We start from the raw sequence: 21524 nt of genomic DNA, 5'->3' as shown, positions 1-21524 counted from the left end.
GATTTAGGACATGCATAGATACAGTACACCAAGACAACAACCAAGCCTACGCATTAGAACCATTCATCATAATCAATATAATGTGTCACACTGCCAGAATCACAGAACCCACCATGTGAAGAAGAAGAAAAGAAAATCCACCCAACTATTCCCACAGAAATCCGTCATTTGTAGAAACCGCCAGGAATAACGTTCAATTTGATTTGTGAAATTATGAAAGTGCAGGAAAATCTGTGCAGTTAATTACATGCATACATCTTCAAGGGAGACCATTAACATGGAATCCCCATGCTTCATTAAAAGCAATCCTACAGAGATAGCCAACTGCTAAATTGCATTCATATGTTGTACTTGGTGCTGAAGTAGCTTAACTCTGCTAGCCCAAGTGTGCAAGCACATTAATATGCTTTTACCTTTGCAACGTCTCACTCATTGCTGCTGACCTCACAGCTCCCCCTCATTAATTATAGTGGCAGCAAATTAAGAGACGATCTTTAATGATGTACACATCTGAATCGAAACTCAACTTTCAAACAAACAGGGTTTTATTCTGTCTGCCATAACAGTAAGAAAAATGCATATTAATAACCAGAACCGAAGTATCTAGCTAGAAACTGCCTGTTTGCAAAAAGACTCGCTTAAGGCAAGTCTGGCATTTTTTTCAGCGCAGTACGTGGACAGGAAAAGAGACTAAGCCACTGTGAAAGAATATAACTGGATTGGTTTTGTTTTTCTGTACTTTAAAAGAACAGATGATATTTATTAAAAGTGCTGACAAATCAGAGCCCTCTCCCTGACCACATGATCACTGAGCCACAGATGCAGTCTTCCACCATTAAGACATTTTTATATACTTTTGCATAAACGACAAATGCAGTTACACATTTTATGGACTCAACTTTCAAGTAGCGCCACTCAATCGCATTCTTTGAAACAGGCCAGTTCTTCCCCAGCCTGTGAGTTTTCTGTTGAAAACACCCCCCCCCAAGAGATATTTTATGGTAAACCGGCATATACAAAAGCGTTACCCTTAATTTGGACACTATACTACATAAAGCCCAATTCGTTAAAAAGTCAGTGCCACTTTTGATGCTCCCTCCGAGCTCCCAGCAAAATTGTGGACTGTCTGGTGGGGAGCTGGGAGGGAGCAAAAACACGGGCCGGCCGTGGGTCCCTGAGGACTGGATTGGGAAATACTGTTCTACAGTCACAGATGAATTACTATTCTTCCTAGAATCTAGCTACAGGAAGTGAGTCTGCTACAGATCTTGCACACTTCTCAGTGGCAGTGCACTGTAAAGGTAATGAAACCAAAAACGTGAACCCTAAGTCATTCCCTAGAAAATCTGTCAGCGAATCACCAGTGTCGTCGTACTCCAGTCAATCCCAGTGCTTCGGAAAACACCATATAAACAAAAAGAACTTAAACGCAAATTGCCGCTAAGGAGGTAGGTGCTGGATCGCTACTCCCTCTGCAGCCTATTGTTCAGACGCGCCGTGGAGACGTAGCGAGACGTTCCAGCCGGCAATCCTAGCTAATCAGGCTTGTCCTTTTCAATGGGAACACTCAAAATGTCAGGCTCCTGATGGGAATCACAATGAGAGCAGAAACCATGAAACCTCACTCACAAAGGATGGGACGACGGCCCACGGCATCTATAACAGACAGAGAGGGAATGTGCTGCTGGACTAACTGCTCGGAAAACCCCGGACCTTTGCCGGATATGTGCTGAAGTCTCATGTTTCCACGTTATTCCACTGTTCTCTAAAAACACTCAAACTCAATATTTTTCACATACAATCCATTATATGAAGCAGATGTGCATAAAGATGCTTAAATTACAATCACGATCAAGTAGAATATCCATACATGTTCTACAGGTAAGGAATAATAACTCACCTAATAATTACACGAAGCAGTAGTTTTGATAGTAAGTCTACATGAGAGCAACCATGACAATAAAAAAAAAAAAATGGATGGATCAGACATGGTGTAAACTTCATTTCAAATTCCAACTGATTAAACCTACATGAAAGAATAAATATATCCAACCAATCTGCTTCATAAATATACAACAAATATAGCACTGGCCAATACTGACACTGATGCTTTTTGGTATATTATGTACCAGAGGTGGCGATTTCAGGTCCAGAGAGTACAAATCTACACCAAGATTTTGTTTCAACTAGCCAGTTGAGTATAAAGAGTCACAGTCACTCAACTGGCTGGTTGAAACAAAATCTTGGTCTGAATTTGTACTCTCTGGACCTGAAATCTCCACCTGTAGTATATACAGTACCTTCTGAAAATAGTCGTTGATCTGATACGGGATCAGCAATGAGAATTAAAAAGAAATGTTTGGAAATAGTATAAAATTGTGAAGTTGCCATGACAGTGCATTGGCATAAGCCAAATTAGTATGATTATAAGAACTGGACTCTCATTTGCATTGTGAAAAACCACCAGTACTCACATTACATGAATAAAGCAGTGATATATTTCAATCTTTAAAAATCGTACTGATTCCCTTTTTCTTTTTGACAATAATGAACACAAAGGAGCTGTCGGACACCACGACAGAAACTCTAATCACCAAACATATACATTCGAAAGGCCACACGACCTTGGCATCCCAGATTCCACCACTGACAAGAGTTAGGAAACGAACTGCTCACGGAGCAGTCAAGAATCCCTCAGATTAAAAAGCTTTGCAAAGACCTGAAAACCTCTAATGGTGGAAGGAATTCTGCAAACATTCAATAAATAAAACAAACTCAATTGAAAAGTGAAAGAAACGACCACAGAAAGGTGTAACCATGATTTTTTCGATATCCAAATAAAATTCCAGTGATTAAAAGCTAGTTATTTTCCACTTATTTCTGATAATACATGATTTGCCTAAAATGTAAGGCTGCCAAAAATATTGCGAAGAACTAACTAGCAACATACAATTCTCAGCTGATGAAATGTATTTTGTGACACTAGCCTTGAATGGGAACGTTACAAAGAGAAACTGTAACCAAATATAACGAGTTAGCTTTGGTCATCGATCATGACACGCGCCGAAAAGACAGCAGATATGACAAATGGCGCCACTTTGCCGACCAAAGTGCTAGCAGACAGCCGCTAAAAACGTTCAGCTGGATGTTCGCTGAGCTGGGCTGTTTCACGCACCAGCCGCCTTCTGTATCCCACACTGAATCAAGGAAGCAGGCTTCTGTGCGAGAGCCTGCCAGCCTCAGAAGCCTTATGAAGTAGAGAGAGACCCTTCAGATCTCGCCGGGGTGTGTGTGTGCGCCGCCGCCTCTCAGCCCACTTGAGAGAGGCCGCTTTCAAATGCAGGCTGAGCCCTTGCCAGGCTGCTGCTTTCCTGATGAAACGCCGTTCCTCTGTTCAGTGGCACCGCTGGGGAGACCCTGGCAGGGGCGCTGGGGGGAAGCCGGCTGGACCTCGGCCCAGATGCGTCCCCAGCTGTCAGACGTGGCGCCTCAGACCCGTTCTCAGCTGAGAGGGCGTCCCGGCCTGCTCTCAGTGATGGTGGCCCAACATCATGGGTACGGCCTATGATCTGCAGACTCAGAGAACTAACCGGACCCGCACCGATAACCAACTCACTGGCAGACTTTGGATTGGACTTTTCACCTCAGTTTACACATTTAGATTATTGAAGTAAGCCATCCTGTTATCTATCCTGTTATGCCCAGAGCGAATCGGCAGCCAGTCGACCTTGGACCCTCTGACAGTTTTTTTCTCTCCCCGAGTTTTTGGGTCCCCTCTTCAGTGTCCTTCCTTCCTTTTTCTTTCTCTCTCTTTCTTTCCTTCTCTCTCTCTCGCTCCCTTTCTCTCTTTCTTTCGGACGGCACCTGAAAAACGTGTGGCAACCTGGCTCCAGTTGTCAAAGTTATTAGACAGTCACCTGCATTTAGCGGCTCTGTCTTTATTCGTAAACAGACGCTACTTACCCCGACTAACAAAGTAATACTAATAAAGAAAAACAGCCAGTCATGATGTGGCATGAAGACAGGAGATGAAGCTGAGCTCAGAGGGAAGCAAAAATTCGTGACCATTGTATTAAAACGGACGGATATGACATCATGGTTTACATCAGCGTACATCAGAATGGTAGAGTCAGTGAAGCATGACATCACAAAGCGAGCCTGAATTAGACGGCAGGGGGTGACATGATGCAGTAAAACTGTCATATAACCCGCGAGGAGGGGAACACTGAAACAGCATAATGCCATGGGTATCATACCATGGACATGGAAAGGATACAAAGCAGGCCTATGACATCATGACATAGGATGACATAAGGCAGTGATGCACGTAGTAAAATTTTAGCCGTGTGTCATTATAAGCTGCTACACACACTGGTTTATACATTGACAGATAAGTACGAGGCGATGTTTTACAAAAGAGCTGTGCCCGTTTCCCATCCATCCATCCATCCGCCCGACACGGATGGTGCCTCAGAGGGCCCGGGGCATACAGCGCGGCCTCCTACCTGCTGAGCACTGAGGTTGGGTGCCGGTAGGGAGAGCGGGACCTGGCTGACTGGCAGCGCTGCCGCCTTGCCATCCAGCTGCAGCACGTGCTTGGTGCCCACCGCCGCCGGCTGCTCCTGCTTCAGCAGGTCTTTCCTCAGCTGCTCCACCACCTTTTTCTACGGGGGGGGAGGGGACAAGAAAAGCTCAGTGCTACAGAGAACAAACACTTCATTTGCCACATGCCCCCACATATGCCCATCTTCCTTCTTTCAAAGACATACACACATACAGAGGCGAGGGCAAAGGCTGGGGTCTGAGTGCAAGGACAGCTGTCCATCCAGTACCCCAGGACCATTCTGCAGGGAGCCAAGGGCCCCACTTAAGGGCCCAACGGAGATGTTGCACGTTGGATGTGAGAATGGGATTTGAACCCGTGACCTTCCCTACATTACATGCAACATAAAGGTGTGAGACGTAAACTGCAGATACTACACTGATCTCAAGTACATATTGATTTTCTCCAATTCCAGGGGCCAGGTGCACAAAACCCCTTAAAGTGTCATGCTTCACCGGAAAACCTAAGGTTTAATTTCTCCTTGGCTAAGGGATTTATGTAAGGGTGTTGCACAGAGTCCCTTAAAAGGTTTCCTTAGTTAAGAAAAAACCTTAAGAAATGTACTGCATTGAACGACATTTTACAGCAGTAAAGTTGTAGTTTTCATCGAGACCATTTGCTTGCTTGCACTCACGCCTGCTCATGATACCTATTATCACTTAATGAAATATATGATTCGTCTGAAATATATATTCGTCTGGATTTCTTCCCCACTGCATCATTATCTGATGAGAATGTGGTTTGTTCCCCCTGGTGCATCGTGTTCACTGTGTGCAGGTACTTTTTGCTCGACCTGCAGTGAAGAACTAGTGAAGGGTTTGATGACAAGCACTGGTGGTAATGTGGAAGATACACAGAAGTACTGGAAAGAGAAGCAGCTGGTAATAGGAAAAAATGAGCAGATGGAATTATTGTTGTATCTCACATTAAATGCATTTTTGCACGTGACTCCATATTTCTGGATCAGAAAATTCGTTCTGTAACCGATGTACTAATGTCTAATATTGCCGGTACCCAGGGTGAAACTTACCAGCGCTTATTAGTGTGATAACGTTAAACTGTTTTTAATCCTGTGAAGCTGAAAGATCGACCTGCTATCCAGATTTAATAAGAGATTATAAACATGTGGCAGGCCGTATAAATAAAATAACATAATCACTCATCATTAATCGTCTCCACTGGGTTCTCACAGTCGTGGAACACTCTTCTCAGGATGTGTTAAATTTCTTCATTTATTGCCATTAACTTGGCCATGTTGTGGTTAAGATACAGTCAGAGGTACCTTAAGTTTACTTTGGTTCTTAAGGTCTTTTGTGCAACTGTTAAGGGATCTTTAAGGGATTCCTTAAGTATATGACCAAGATAAGGGGAAAAACCTAAATACCTAAGTGAACATTTTAAAGAAACCTTAAAGAGAAGACTTAAGGGTGTTTTATGCAACCAGCTCCAGGTCTTTATATGTTGAACATACCCAATAGCATTTATTGCAAGTGGAATAATACATTTCAGCCTGGTAGCTTCCAACATCTCATATAAAGTAAATATCTATAGCTGACAGCAAAAAACAGAAACAGCAAAGAAAGTCGGGTTCGAACCACAAGTGTGTACAGAACTGCCAGTGTGTTATGCACATGAATAGTGTGTCGTTCATACCCCAATTACTGAAATGTGTTGCATGCACTCTCACACGTCATATATGAAAGGACCTATGCTATGATGGCACACACCGCTGTGAGAACACGGGCCATCATGGACCAGAAGGCATGTAAATATTTGATGATGACATCATTGAAACCACAAACGGCCGACCAGAACATGCATTTAACAACATCTGGGACGAGGTTTGAATAGCAGGCAGGCCAGTGGCGTTCCAGCAAAGACCTTTCACGCAGGAAGTTCCCTGTACACTTGTCAGACGAGTTGCACTGGATGATATAGCAGCAAAAAAAAAAAAATGAATGTCCAGATCCAGCAACAGTCAAGGCAAATCCCACACGTGTCAGCACTGAAACAGCGGCAGAGGAAATTACAAAACCCTGCTGTAAACCACAGTAGCCGACCGCCGGCGATGTGCAGACATGGTGCGAGAAAGAGAAATAAAACTGGACAGTGCGATTTGCATTAAACATGATGAGAAAGGGCTTTTTAAAATGCCAAACTATCACAAGCAGTACTCACAAATCAACTCCACATCTGACATTTTGTTGGTTTATAATAAAGGCAATTTATTATCTCCAGGTTTAAATGTATGCAGTTGTCACCAGCTTTAATACATTTAATTAAAAAAAATAATAAAAAAATAAGCTCCAGATAAAGGTAAGATAATGGCATAATTTACATTAATGTTTTAGGAATCAACATGATGTATATTAGTAGCTGGTAAATTTTCAGTGGTCCAGGTGCTGACAGCAGTTTGAGTGTAAAGCATCTCTCCCAGGGGCCCCACCTGCACGCCCCCCACACCTACCCTGCAGGGTGTGAGCTCAGGGCCCCGCCGGGGGGCTGCGACCCGCATGGCGAACCGGCTCCTGCTGGAAACTACAGCACAGTTTCACAACAGCAATTAAAATATATTTTACACAACTGACCAATAAAGTGTAGCAAGCTTCTAAAAATAACACACACCAAAATAATTAGGGGGGATAAAAGAAACACCTGGGCATGTGCCGTCATTACAGGAGCAAAAAAAATAATAATTAATGCCAAATCTGTCCACCAAAAATGACATGATCATAATACAGATCACGTCCGACACCATCCACGTGCAGCTTCCTGGACTAATCATCATCATTTACATGTACAAGTCTAATATTTTAATAAGGTTAACTGCAGGGGAAAAAAGCAACAGGAAACAGGAAATAAGAAAGAAAACGCATGTTACAGCAGAGCTGAGAGGCTCAGAGAATCCTCATAATGTATTACGCCAGTAAGAGACCAGCTCCAAACCCACAGGTGGCCAGAGAAGGAGGGGAGGCAAAGCAGCCTCCGCCTGGGTCCCCCCTGTGGGGCTGGGACCCGCACTGAAGATCTTACAACAGAGAGAGCAATTACTGAGTGCTAAAGCTGTGTCAAAGGCCTGGTCTCTCCTCCAGGCCAAATAGGATCCTTCTGGGCCAACGTCCGGCTGAAAGCGCGAGAAACAGGCACTTTATAGCTGCAGGTAGCGGCAGACTGCGGGGAAGCAGCCCGGTAATTACACAAGCAAGTCAAACAGACTAATCATACCAGCCCAGCCAGCAATTAAGCTAATGAGATGCAGGGAAGAGCCCTTATTTGCATACGACACATATGCGAAGGCAGAAGCGAATGGAAGGCGGCCGCAAGGTTGAGAGCGACCCGTGATTGTGGCCCAAACAGATATGAAACATCCAAATGTGAATTAATCGTGAAACTGCTTTAGCTTAAATTTTACAGTTTGCTTTTGAACGCCGTTTGGTCCCTTGGACGCTGTGCGAGTGCAGCACGATTCCAGATGTTGAGTGGCCCAGGGCAGTGCGTCAGATCCAGGGATTCACAGCTGGTCAGGGCCCGGTTATGCCAGCCTGGCAAGGGGGAGAGGGGCCCCATTTCCACGGGCCTCAGGACTGCCAGTCCCACGAGGGCCCTGAAAAGGCTGCTAGCTGGACCCAGATCCCCCTCGTCTCTGGCCGCCACTTTGAGGGGACGCCAAACAGCAGAGATTGTGATGTTTTATCAAAAGGACGGAAGGCGAGTCAAAGGGGCCTTTATTAGCTCAAAGCTAACCTCCCAAGTCTGGGAAAGCTGTGTCCCCTCTATCAAACCCCAGGGCAAATGAGCGAAAACAACACACACTCACTGCAGAAAAACCATACAGAAAGCACATCTATCAAGCATAAGCCTTTCTGCAAATTCAAAATAAGCAGACTCCAATGCAAATGGTACCGATTCCCTCTACAGCCCTTACTGGGGCAGAGAGTGGACTGGCCTTTATGTCCTTCACCCAGTTCTCAGTGTGAAAACTGAGACAATCCCAGATTTCAGTGCGGTAAACTCCCCCGCTCTCATAACACAGCCAACCAATAGGAAGGATTTGAGTTTTCCAGGGGAATATAATAAGGCATTTTGCATACGAATACTCAGCTTTTAACCAGGTCATCCATACCTCACTAGTACTGAAGTTCCAACTCTTTAAGACAATTTAAAATGTTACTTCACAAAGGCCACACTGAATACAGCAACTTGATTAAACCACTTCAGTGCTCACAACAGACTTTAAAATTTAACTACACCTCACTATCAAAATATCGCCTTCAAAATGGGCAAAGATGTCTTTCCTGCCATTTGCAATTAAGTCCACAAGAAAAACTATTAAAACAATCCCTTTTTCAAAACCTTTGAAGCCCTGCAGGTACCAGCAGTCAAAAAAGATTGGCTGGTGAATGCCGGAAGCAGCTGAAGGAGCTTCTGCAGAATCTCTCTTAGCAACATCTACATATTACTTGTCCTGTATTTTTCAGCACAGGGCAGTTCAAGCACAAACATCGAACTGGACAAAGCGACTTGCAGTTATGCATTTCTCCACAGCAAGGCACTGCACCCTCTTGACTAACGGACACTCCCCACCCCTTTCCACACACTGGCGTTGGTAAAGGATGCGTCTGAAAGACGCCTTTATTTTGACAAGCTGTGACCCAAACTCATCCTCTAACGGTTCCAGTCTGATAACCGAGAACTAACAGCCGATGTCTGTCCCAAGGCTGATTTCAGTACATTGTTAACTGGCTTTCAACTGCAACGCAGGGTCGGGCTGTGCCAATGCTTAGTCATGCTTATTATAGAGCGCCGCAGCAGTGGGCTCAGCAGTTCGGGGACTTATAGCAGGACACGTGGGCTGACACCCTGAACCTGAGAACCAGCAGCGGGGTCATACTCAGGTGATGAAAATGAAGTACATCTGCAAAGTTTCTACCAGCAGGATCACTCGAGCCAAACAGTAAACGTGCAGATGCATACTTCGGGGAGGAGCAAACGAACACCAAACGAAGAGCGAACGAACACCAAACGAAAAGCGAACAAACACCAAACGAAAAGCGAACAAACACCAAACGAAAAGCGAACAAACACCAAAGAGCGAACGAGCACCAAACGAAAAGCGAACGAGCACCAAACGAAGAGCGAACGAGCACCAAACGAAGAGCGAACGAGCACCAAACGAAGAGCGAACGAGCACCAAACGAAGAGCGAACGAGCACCAAACGAAGAGCGAACGAGCACCAAACGAAGAGCGAACGAGCACCAAACGAAGAGCGAACGAGCACCAAATGAAGAGCGAACAAGCACCAAGCGAAGCAGAATAAAAACAGCTGGCTGGTTTAAGCTGACGAATGGTGTGGCTGATAATTAACCAGTAGAAAACGGAACCACTCGTAAAAACGGTTTGTCGTTTTACTACCAATTAATGGCAGTTTGTGAATCAACTCATATTAATAAGCCATTTTTGAGCTGTGTGACCAAGCGAGATGGATTTGACCGAGCTGCATCCGGTAAGACTTAATTATACAGCCTCACTGCAGCTGAGTACTAGACACCTACACGCATCTACTGTCCACATGGTAAAACTGAACCATACAGCAGCGAGAAGGAACAAGTTCTCACAGCAAAAGGGAGACAAGCACAGAGAGTGAAATTCAGAAAGCTGGATATCACAAAATAAGCTTAAAAAATGATACTGCCTCATGTGTGGCAATTCATGATTACAAATTCATATACAATGCCTGAGCAATGATATTTACAAATCTATCTATCATGTTTTTGAGTGATTTGTAGAAGAACTTAAATGACACTCTCTCAGTATTCGACAAACTGGCCACACTGCTTTGGAGCCAAGTTCCGCTTGAACTTCGCATAACCTTGCATCTGAATGAGCGTTTCTGGGCAGCATTAAGAGCGGCACTGTGATGATGAAAACAAGAGGTCAGATATCAGTGCACAACACAAGAGACAGAACCGCAAATCTGCCCTGATCTGGAAAGACTAAGGCTCGTGCTGTGGAAAGCTGGCTGCCGTCTGAAGATTCATTTCATCATCTGCCCGATACTGACCTTCAGTGTTGATAGCAGTTTATATTACAACATAACACACATCATGCATAGTGTGTGTTTCTCTCTCTCTCTCTCTCTCTCTCTCTCACACACACACACACTTATATTCTTATCTTTATGGGGACTCCATTCATTTCTAAGGGTATAACCCTAATCCGAACTATGATGACCTTAACCCATACCCAGCCCTAACCTTAACGACAAGTAGCCAAACAAAATACAAGACTCTTGGCGTTTTTAGTTTTTTGATTGAATTCACAGATTTTTAAAAACTGCGGCCATCCTTGTGGGGGGTCAAAAAAATACCCCCAAGTTACAGGTTTACAGAGGAAATCTGGACCCCACAAAGTAAATTACAAACACAGTGCAATTCTCAGTATATCATATACAAAAGGTTATTTCAATTATTTATAAGCTACGGTCATATTTTTTTCCTTTTATAAATACAGAATCACACAACTTTTTAATAAACAACATGGAGGTAACAGCAACAGAATAGTTTCATCAACTCACATGACCTGAAATAAGGATTTATAAGAAAGCTGGGGACATGTTACACTTTTCTTAAGGGGGGGGGGTGTAAAAATGACATCATCTTAGGAATAACAAAAGGGTGATCAGAACTCTCAGAAGAATTGCAAATAGTGTTGCCATGGACACCTATCAAGTTATCCAGTGACATGGTTCAAATGTATTTGCAGGCTAGCACACACACCTAGTAATTACCAGCAAGATATTCACTAGCTGGCACATTTATTAAGTACGAGAAAATACAAAAAAGTGCAGTTCTGAAAAAGAACTCGCTATGTAATCACAGTGTTTCACTGAGCTGAAAGTGGGCATTTTACTCCCCTAGAAAAGCGTACAAAAGGAAAAAGCGCAAGATCTAATGCAGGGAAAAGAAAGAGGAAAAAAAAAGGAGCACAATCTCTTTTTCCATGGGGGAGGGGTGTCTTCAGTGCTACCAGGAAGGAGAAGCAAACAGCTTAGTGGACTGAGACAGACCACTGTGTTCATTCGACTTAAGAAACACAAAACCGTGCGGTGAAACGGCAGAAGATTGAAAAGGCTAAATTTAGATGCGTGAGCTACACTAAAAGCTTTGGCAGCTAAATTCAGTTAAAATCAGCCCAACACCATTTGAGCAGAGTGCTGTATATATGATTAAGTTAGCCAATGGCTGGGGCAAAGGTTTGCCATCTGCATGAATCTCATTTATGAAGCAAACACAGACTATACATGGTACCGTGCAGACGAGGCTGCAAATACTTTAACTGAACACCTTTCCGCTCTCTCACTGATACATATAGGCTGGGACAATTTTATACATGGTTTGCAGCAACACTATATTATCAATCTGTATAATTTGTGAGAATATGAGGCATCATAGCAATATAGCTATATTTTCAGGCAGTTCTCATGCCCACAGCCCCTAGACACCCCCCCCCCCCCCCGCACTCTCCCATTTACTGCGTCATTAATTCATTGATCTGAAATATTTCTGAAGCGTTCGTTGTCCATGTCGCCCCGCAGCGTGCCTTGAGCGTACCGAATTTCAGAACATCAGCACACACCGCCCCCCCCCCCCATCACAGATGAGCAGTGTACTCTAACACACACCCTGACAGCCAATCAATTCACCCCTTCCACTGAAGTCACATGGTGAAACACAGCACAGCTAGCACCAATCAAAGGAGCGCAGCTTCAGAGTATTTTTTTTTTTTTTGGGGGGGGGGGGGCGCAGTCACAGCATATAAGACAAAAGACAGTGATCCAGCTACATTTGTCTTTTTTATATTTCATACATTTTCTGAGCACACAAAGTGGTGTGATGCCCCCAAATGTACTGATTTATACACTATAAAGTTTAGCGTGAATTGCCCTTAAAAAAAGTATAATTAAACATAATTAAGACCTTAAAATCTCACAAAACCATAATTTCAGTATATTAGCACATTTCAAGTGATATGTTCCATATATCTTCCATATTACAAAATGACTCTTGGCTGGATCTGTATTTGTAACAATCAAATGTAAATATTACATTTAATAGCACCAATGAAGGATCACCGTGCTACTCAATGTCACACGATTTGGCTTTAAGCAAACCCCCCCGTTGTAACTGGAAGGCGTCATCAGATGCAGAGCCGGAGACGCAGGGCACAGAGAGACCAGCTCACACTGCACACTGCAGATGAAGTTTATTTCCTGTACAGTGGAGCTTTTGAGCCCCGCCCTCAACAGCAGCCCTCAGCCACCCTGACAAACCACTCTCGCGTCCAGCCCGGCTTGCCTTCAACGCTTACACCCCCCCCCCCCCCCTTCTCCTCGCCCCTCCTCTTTTTCGAGCCATAAAGTACGAGCTGCAAAGCAGCGAACTGCTGAGAGGCGAGGGGGGGGATCAGCTGTCACTGAGCGGGACGGGGACAGTGCAGTCTTGACTTCCTCTGAAAGTACGTGGAGCTGAGCTGAGAGAGCATCACAGGGGCTCAGGCAACAGCACGACTGCTGGAAAAACTGCCATCCCTTCCCAGTTTATCTACTGGATTCCCCATTCCACACTGGTGTCCGAGAGTCCTCCTCCATCCCAGAAGCCTCGCTATGCCGGACACAGTAAATCCCGGCATGAGCAGCCTGTCTAGGCCAGCACCCAAAGGACAGCTTGTTCTTAACCGGGAAAAATATAGCGCAAGCTTCCCCCAAACATTCAGCCTCTTTCCTTGCACAGCACTACTTCAAAGAAATTCCTTCCTTTACATCTCTAGGGCACAGACACTATTTTTGACAACATGCACCTAAATATTTCCTGCACCAGCAAAAAGAGCAGAAAAAAATTAAAATATTACTTTAACTTTGTAGCATTGCTGCCTCCATAAAGTCAGTCAAACGGCACTTGAGGGAACGGGGCTTAGAGCAGGTTTGCGCACTATGGCATTTACCAGCACGGGGAGGTGCTGACAGAGGGGGTGGGCAAAGGAACTGCATTTGAGAGGAAATTAAAGCGGGGGGGGGGGGGGGGGGCACATCAGAGAAAATGGCTGCAGCATGACATCTCTGACCTCAAAGAGCTCAGAGATCATTTGGAGGAGCGAGGCGGCCTCGAGGCTCCTAATTACATACCGCGCTTTTGCCGGGCTGTGCCTGAGTGGCGGAGCTTACGAGGAGAGGGGGGGCGGCGGCTTTTCTTAGGTGCACAGCCCCCTGCATAAATGCTGCTGATGGATTTCAAACTGCACTGAGACCACAGTTGACAGTCCTCTCACATTACTTCCTGTCTCTTACCGTGGCACACAGTCACCCAGTGGAGAGATCTCACAGCAGGGATGAAGGAGGGCATGTAGACACACACACACGTGTGCAAGCACACGCGCGCGCGCACACACACACACGCAGCCCAGAACTCAATGACATGCTACATTTCATAGCATAGGAAATGTCTCTTTGAAGCATTTCCACCGGCACTAAATACCATGTCAAGATTGCTCTCACTTCTCTATCATGCCAATAGTGAACCGCAGACCAAACGAAGTACGGCAAACAGCCAGGAAACAAGCCAGCTGCTGATTATTATACAGATTTAATATTCAACAGAATAGTAAACACAAGCCAACAACATACCAACAGAATTACCAGTAGTGAAAATAATACACAATTCCCCCAAAATACTGCACTACAGAATTCGCTCTTTCACCATCACAATTATTTATTTTCATATGAATAATGAATTAAAAAGATTGAGACAACAGGCGCGGGAAGCTGGCTCATTTAATAAAAATAAAAAAAAAATAAAAAAACACTTTTACATAACAGTCAAGATCTTGTAAGCCTTGGCCTGTGTTTTAGAAAACTGTCCTCATAACATATTGGAAAACACAGCGGCTCAGAGCTGCAGGTCATTCCTCCAAGTCATTAGCAGGACAAACATCTCTCCTCAGAGTCTCCCCACTATCTGCTACAGTCCCAGTCAGCATTAGCACGCTGCCAGGGTAATCATTGGAAAAATAAGTGCACATAGCCTCCGGCAATTACAAAAGTAATGAAGTTATTGGTTTTTGAAATTGGACTGTAAAGCTGCGAGGCATTTTTCTCCTCAACCACCAATTATTACAAGGCAATACTAATGACACACTGCTAAATTGCAACCTCAAATGTGTTATTCGATAAAAAGCATTCACCTTCCTTTATTGTACATTGTCTGACTGAGCAGTCAGGCAGAATGAAATGAGAAAGCAAACTCCTCTTTGTTCACCTGAATATCCATCCATATGCTACCATAAAAAAATAAAATGAAAAAAAGGGAAAAAAAAAAAAAAAAAAAAAACAGAAAGCATGCACAAGCGCCTCGTTGACCTGGCACATTCACGAAGCCCTGTTCTGCTGGTTCGCAGAACACGGTGTTTTTGTGCGAAAGGAGAAGCTCTTCAAGAAAGCCACATGTCAGAAGGCACCTCCCGCCAAAAGGGGCCTCGGTTGAGCTCCGGCACACTCCCTGCGCACTGGCTCTGCCCTGACGTCTGCACGCGGCGCGTGGAACAATGCAGAGACCACGGCTGCCCCCCCCCCCCCACACACCCCCCCGTGTTCTCATTGTGAAGGTGTCAGCACTAACAGAGACCCGGCCTCCCCAGGAAGGCAGGGGAACCTTTGTGAATATCGAAAGGTGGCCCACATCCATTGCACAGCGAGGAAGAGCCGCACAGGACTGAAATAGAGAGAAGTCTGTCTAACGTTTACTGCATGTTAACATCCATCCATCCATCCATCCTTTTGGTGACCTATCCAGCAGCATAAAGAAAAGGATTTCTTTGCTCACAAAAATGGCATCAGGATTGATGCATCTGCAAGGACGGTAACAATAGCAGTAACTACGGTTATCAAATACAATGCAGCTGTGATGGCAGCAGTGGACTTTCTTGTACAAATATTTGACTTGTTTTCACTTAAAGTTTGGAAAATGAACAGCATTTTTCAAAAAAGTAATTGAAACTGATTTGTCCTTATGGGGGGAGGCTGTAATGCTAAGTATTGGACTGCAAAATACTCAACTGTTTCATTACAATGTCAGGCTAATGGCAGCAACAAACTACAGTGCACACTAGACTTTGTTAAACCACTACAAGACTTCAGCTGCTATAAAACATTGTACATTTAAAAGTACACACCCATCACATGAATTTTAAAAGCTTTACCTCACATCACTTCATTTACTACAGTAACATCACTTCGTCTACCGCGACACAGCCGCAGCGTGCTATTACAACCACCTCGCCTTCCCTGTAATACTGACATACTTTCAAAAGGAAGAGTCTGAAATTAGATCCTCCAATATCTGCTCATCCTTGTAAAACAGTCACTTTATGCCACATCACATGTGCTGGAACCTGCTAATCAGAGTAACTACATACTAAAAATTTTCGCTGAAACGGTGAAGCGGATCAATGCTGATTCTGACTGTCTTGCCTGTGGGTTACAGGTTATAGAGCTAAAACAAACCTCTACTATAAGATCTGTGCCATGGTATTTTCTTACTTGTAACACTCAGCAGCTACAGATTATTAATTATAAGAATAGTTACAAAGATATACGAAGTGTGCAGTCTGAAAACTAATTATTGTGGTACATTTTTAGGTTGCATGGTGGGATTGGGTCCACGTCTGAACCATGTGGAGATTAAGTATTGGGTTTTATTTTGGGTTTAAAGCCATTAAACAGGACTACATAACTCATTCTGAGGCAAATTATGTCGTGTTGATGTCTTTGCCATTTACAAATGACATATGACAAATGACAAAACGGGCACAAAGATAAAACAACCGCACACACTTCAAAATCAATTCAAAATCAATTATGGATGAAATGGGGGTGGGGATATTGCAAACTAATAATCAATATCTTAACCCAACCCAAAACACTGACGTTATATCCCTGCAGCCCTTACCACATGCGGCCTGGATGAGATACCCGCGTTACAGGGTGTTTCAGAAGCTAAGCCTACTCCCCAGATACGAATCATGAATCACGCATGCAAAAGTAACCACTGAGTGCATCTCCTGTTGTCAAAAAAAAGGGGCAGATACTGATGTGACTGGTGTCCCTTTGCACCTTTGCATGAGTGGGGATGGTTCTTGGCCAACATCTGCAGTGAGGAACACGGGACACCAGGGATGGAAGAGCACCCAAAGACTGACCAGGAAGCACTTCCATCCTTTCTGGCATGATGGCTCAGCGTCCACGATCATTATCGTCATCCCATCTGACCAAATGCAGCACATAGCTAAAGCAGTTACCTTTACAGTGGGGCTGAAAAAAAAAGCCTGTAAAGTTCTATAAAGCTAAAACAGGGCCCACTAAACCATTTATCTCAAGCAGAGACTTTCACTCCAGGAGGAGAAAAGAGCTGAACACGCGCTGACCAAAGGCAATTCACTCACTGATGATGAACTTCACTGTGCGCCTTAATATCAAGAAAAATGAAAGCATTGCAAGGAGCATTTTGTAGTACTTTGGGACAATACAGTAATTTACATGAAAATACACGTTTCAAAAACAATGCTTTAAAAAAAAAAAAAAAACACTGCAGTATGACAAACTGTCAGCGCAAACTGGAGGAAGGAGCCCTCTGTCACTTTCTCTTTCAAAAAAATGAACGAGAAACCAAAAAACAGCCAATTAGCAGCACAAGCACATATTTCACAAATTTCTAGCACAAAAAGCCCAGGAATTAGTGCTGGTACTCACTAACATTTTAAATTAAAATGAAAGTCGTTTACTCCTTGTCCCCAAACATAAAAAAAAGTTACTTCTCTTGGATTTGAATGTCTCAATCTTAATAAAAAAAATGTTTAGGGTTACTTAGTATTACTTGACCTGGCTTATTAAAAGAATCTTCTCAGGTCATGAATACACCACTGCAGGAGATCAGGAGGCTTCATCCAATCTGATTCACAGACTATTAGTGCAGAGTCAGCCCTCGGGCTCCCCCAGCTGCTCAGGGCACCAAAAGCGGAGAAGAGGGAGCAAATGCTGTACTTGTAGCTTCCGGCATGTCACACTCTCCCAGGCCCCAATAAACAGAGCAGCCAGCACAGAGGGCCAAGGGCTTCTGAAAACGGGACACAGTGCCGTCCTGGGAGAGTCACCCGCCTGTCCTCAGAGATAATAAATGCAGTAGCAATTCTAAGATTTTTTTTTTTTTTTTTAAGTGGGGCCATAATTCATAGGGGCCAACTTTATCATTAACCAATGGCGTGTTAAATCAGTGAGTGACAGGGAAGGGGGGCTCTGTTTCACCATATCAGCCGGGGCCAGTGCCCCTGCGGCTCTGCCGCTGCATAAATGCGACACTTCTACAGATATACGGCCATAAATTTGAAATATACAAATTTTAAGACCTAAATTTCTAGGTACAAAGGTGAGGACAACAAGTGAAATTGTATGGTATCAGAAAGGACAGTACATCCCCGCCAGGATACGGAGGATAGTTCCAAAGCAGCACACAGAGGTACACTGTGACTTTATCATTCAGGTACAGAACACAGCGCATTGTCACTTCATCAACAAAATACTCTATGATTATATGCAAGATGGTAAAACCGGCACATTACCAACAAGACAAAGAACAGTGAATACATGAAATGAATTCTGAATCAGATTTAGGAACTACTCAAGCCTGATGGAAATTCAAAAATCTATGTAACTAATTCTCTACTAAACTACCCTGGGCCAAATGTTTAAGCCAAGACCAGTACTGAGTGGACCAATAATCACGCGCAATGGCCTCATGGGATGCAGCTGGAGAACTTCAGGGACAGTAAAGGAACAGCGGACTGGGGAAAGACAGCAATAGCTTGGCTGGACGCTGTCACATCTGCTTGTGAAACCTATATGTGTTATCGTTCTAGCCCACAACATAAAGTACTGCAATCCCACAATGCCCTGCAGAGACCACTGGCACACAAAATGGCTGCACACACACCTGCTGTTCCCCTTACATCACATCAATGATTTCTGTAACAATTAAGAGCTTTCTGGTGCTTAAGACGGTCATTCACTGCAAAAACACAGCTTAACCTTGGAGCAGACGGGCATTATCTCAAAAGGGTCCTGATTTTGCAGCCCGCTTTAAGGAGTGACACTACGGACACCAAACAAGATCCAAAATAAAAGGAACGATGTTCCAGTCACACTGATCTCCCAGTAAGCTTTATCATTATGTCAAATACCGCACTTCTGCCCCATATCAAATGCCACATTAAACTCCTGGTCAGAGGCAATGTTATCTCCTCTGCCTACGAGCTGTTCAAAAAGAATAATTTTTTAAAGAGTTAGTTACTCAGCTTTGTGCAGCAGTTTATAATCACACGAGTGTCACATTTTTAAAGGTAACCTCAAAAAGAAAGCTGTGACGTCCCAGACAAACAACGTCACCCATGTTCTAATCAAATGTCTGCCATGTAAATAAAAATCAAAGAGAAACACCTCTAACGTCTGAAAAATAATTGGGGGGAACAATAGAGATGCTCTTCTCGTTGCAACAGCCCCTCCCCAGGGACCCGGCAGATACACAGCTTAATCCCTCATCTCTGTCACTTTCTCCCACTGGATTCCCCCCGAGGCAGAATTTTAAACATGGCCACGATACAACAGAAACACCTCTGTGTGTGTGTGTGTGCAAGCGCGCGTGTGTGTGCGTGCACGCCAATTAAAAGCTCCCAGAATCCCCGGCTCAGTCACCCACCTGCTTTTCGCTCAGCGCTGTGATCTTAGCTTGAAGTTCATGAAGCTGCTTCTTCAAATCGGCGTTCTGCAGATGAGAGGAGAAGCTTGTTAGAGCATGTATCTTTCAACACCCTTCCTGGAGGGCACAGTATGTCAGCAAGAGACTTCAGCCACATTCCACCATTGGTGGAATGGGGGGGGGGGGGGGTTTGCTTAAAACAGTAATAGAATTAAAGCATTTTTACACGGTGAATCCTGAATGATTAGCCCCAGTGCTCTATCCAGGTGTGATAGGGAATGAGGAATTACTATTAAGAAGCACTTAAACTTTAGCTGCTGTCTCCCTGAGGATTTACAATGTTTCTCTAAGGGAGGAGGGACTCGCATGCTTCCGAAAGTGATCAAAAAAATCTTCTTGGAATGATCTCCTTTAGAATTACCCATTGAGACCGTAAACTTGATGCAGTAATGTACTGAATGCCACAGATATGAATATGTTAGTCAGAACTGCCAGAGCAGTGAGCAAATTCCTACTTCCTGCCAGCCAATTGGCAGTGAGATATTAAATATTCATGAAACAATCCCAGAGGTGTGATTTATGCAGATTTACAGTCAAAACAAGCCTGATTTTAAAATGTACTATTGTTGAAGATTAATTGTCGATATAGAGTCAAACATCAATGTAGAAAAATCTAGAAAAAAATAAAATTTATAATTTGATAAATGAAACATTGTACATCTATGATATTAAAATCAAAGTTCATTATTCAATGGGGATTATTTTCACTTTTTCTGCATTTCTGTTTGGCCCCGATGTGGTTTAGAAGGACTCGGGCAAACAGAAGATAACAGTATAAGGAAAGTGTATCCGTTTCCGACTATCAGCGTGGGTCTTTCCGCCCCCACACCTCTGAGAGAAGCTCAGACAAGAAACCCGAGCTTCCCTCCGGAGCAGGAGCGGGAAAGCCAGGCTTGTAGCAGTACCGCTGCTGGTTCTACCAGGCTTCAACATGTTTCAGCCTGAATCTGGCCTGCCAATCAGAGACAGAAGGCTTCCCCTATTTCAGCTGAAGCACACGGCGGATGATTCTCATTTTTACCCGTTGCACCGAACGAAGTTATTTTTTTTTTAGGTTGTCCAAAATAAAAATCTCATCTCGCAGGTTGACTAGCCCCCAGCTAAGGACTCAGAGACAGCTTAAAAGGATGAAGGAAAGAGAAGAAAAAAATAAGTTCGGAAAAATATGCCTAAAAATGGATTTTGGTTTCTGTTTGCATTCTTCAATGTACACCCCTGGGGGGGGGGGGGTATGAACAAACTAGAACAAAGAACAGAATTAATACTGTACCTTCATCACTTCTGTGTATACCCAAGAAAGGGGATTTAAATCTTTGACTATGAGAAACACTAGACAAGCGAAGCTGGGCGACTAGAACTAAATAATCAGTCCTCATCTGATGATGAGCAAGAGAAGTATTTAGATAGTTATTATACTAGGAAATGATTAGATGCCATCTCATCTTCACTCTACTTATCAAACCAGGAAGTAATACCTAAGCTGGCTCTCAGCAAGCCTGCAAGAGCTTGTACAAAGTAGAATGTGCAGCTTACTAGAACAGCAGCATAAAACCTGCACTCAGCTCAACTGCAAGGACGCTGCCAGATAAAGCAAGCAAAGCGGAAAGTGCTTTTTGCCAAGAGTAAATGAGAACGGCACCCATCCCTGACAAGAGGGACCCAAACCAGACCGCCTTTCTTCCCCCATCATTCCATTCCCTAGTCCCACTAACAGCCTCAACTCAAGCTCACTAAACTAACTTCAGTACAAGTGAAGGACCAAAACCTCTTTATCAGGGGTCTCCAACCCCCCGTCCCACACAGCTTAGTTCTTTCCCAGTTCAATTCAAGAATTGGGTGGTAATTAGCGGAGAAGCTGAATCAGGTGTGTTAAACGTGAGGAAACCCAACAGGACTGGAACCCCTGCTCTACATGCAGATCCAGCCCATTTAAACACGCCAAAACTTCTTCACGAAGGCACCTGACACTCAACATTTTTCACGTTGACGGCATTATAAACTGATGTTAAGCAATTGCTCATTTTCTTCCTGGCACAGGGATACACCGTGGTAAGTACATGAC

General features: G+C 44.0%; 1 protein-coding gene across 5 annotated transcripts in view; it reads right to left on the bottom strand.

Annotated features, from left to right (window-relative positions):
- LOC111858218 (PHD finger protein 21A-like) overlaps positions 1 to 21524 on the bottom strand; it is a 53134-nt gene that overhangs the window by 22113 nt on the left and 9497 nt on the right. For all 5 annotated transcript variants that reach the window (XM_023839784.2, XM_023839785.2, XM_023839781.2 and 2 more), the window contains exons 6-7: positions 19403 to 19468; positions 4506 to 4664 (exon numbers count right to left, since the gene is read on the bottom strand). In XM_023839784.2, the coding sequence (XP_023695552.1) occupies positions 4506 to 4664; positions 19403 to 19468 (225 nt within the window). The remainder of the gene's footprint in view (positions 1 to 4505; positions 4665 to 19402; positions 19469 to 21524) is intronic.

The sequence above is a fragment of the Paramormyrops kingsleyae genome, chromosome 11 (assembly GCF_048594095.1).
Source record: "Paramormyrops kingsleyae isolate MSU_618 chromosome 11, PKINGS_0.4, whole genome shotgun sequence".
NCBI lineage: Eukaryota > Metazoa > Chordata > Actinopteri > Osteoglossiformes > Mormyridae > Paramormyrops > Paramormyrops kingsleyae.
The sequence above is the reverse complement of the archived record's forward strand: the minus strand, read 5'-3'. Positions and strand labels throughout refer to the sequence as shown.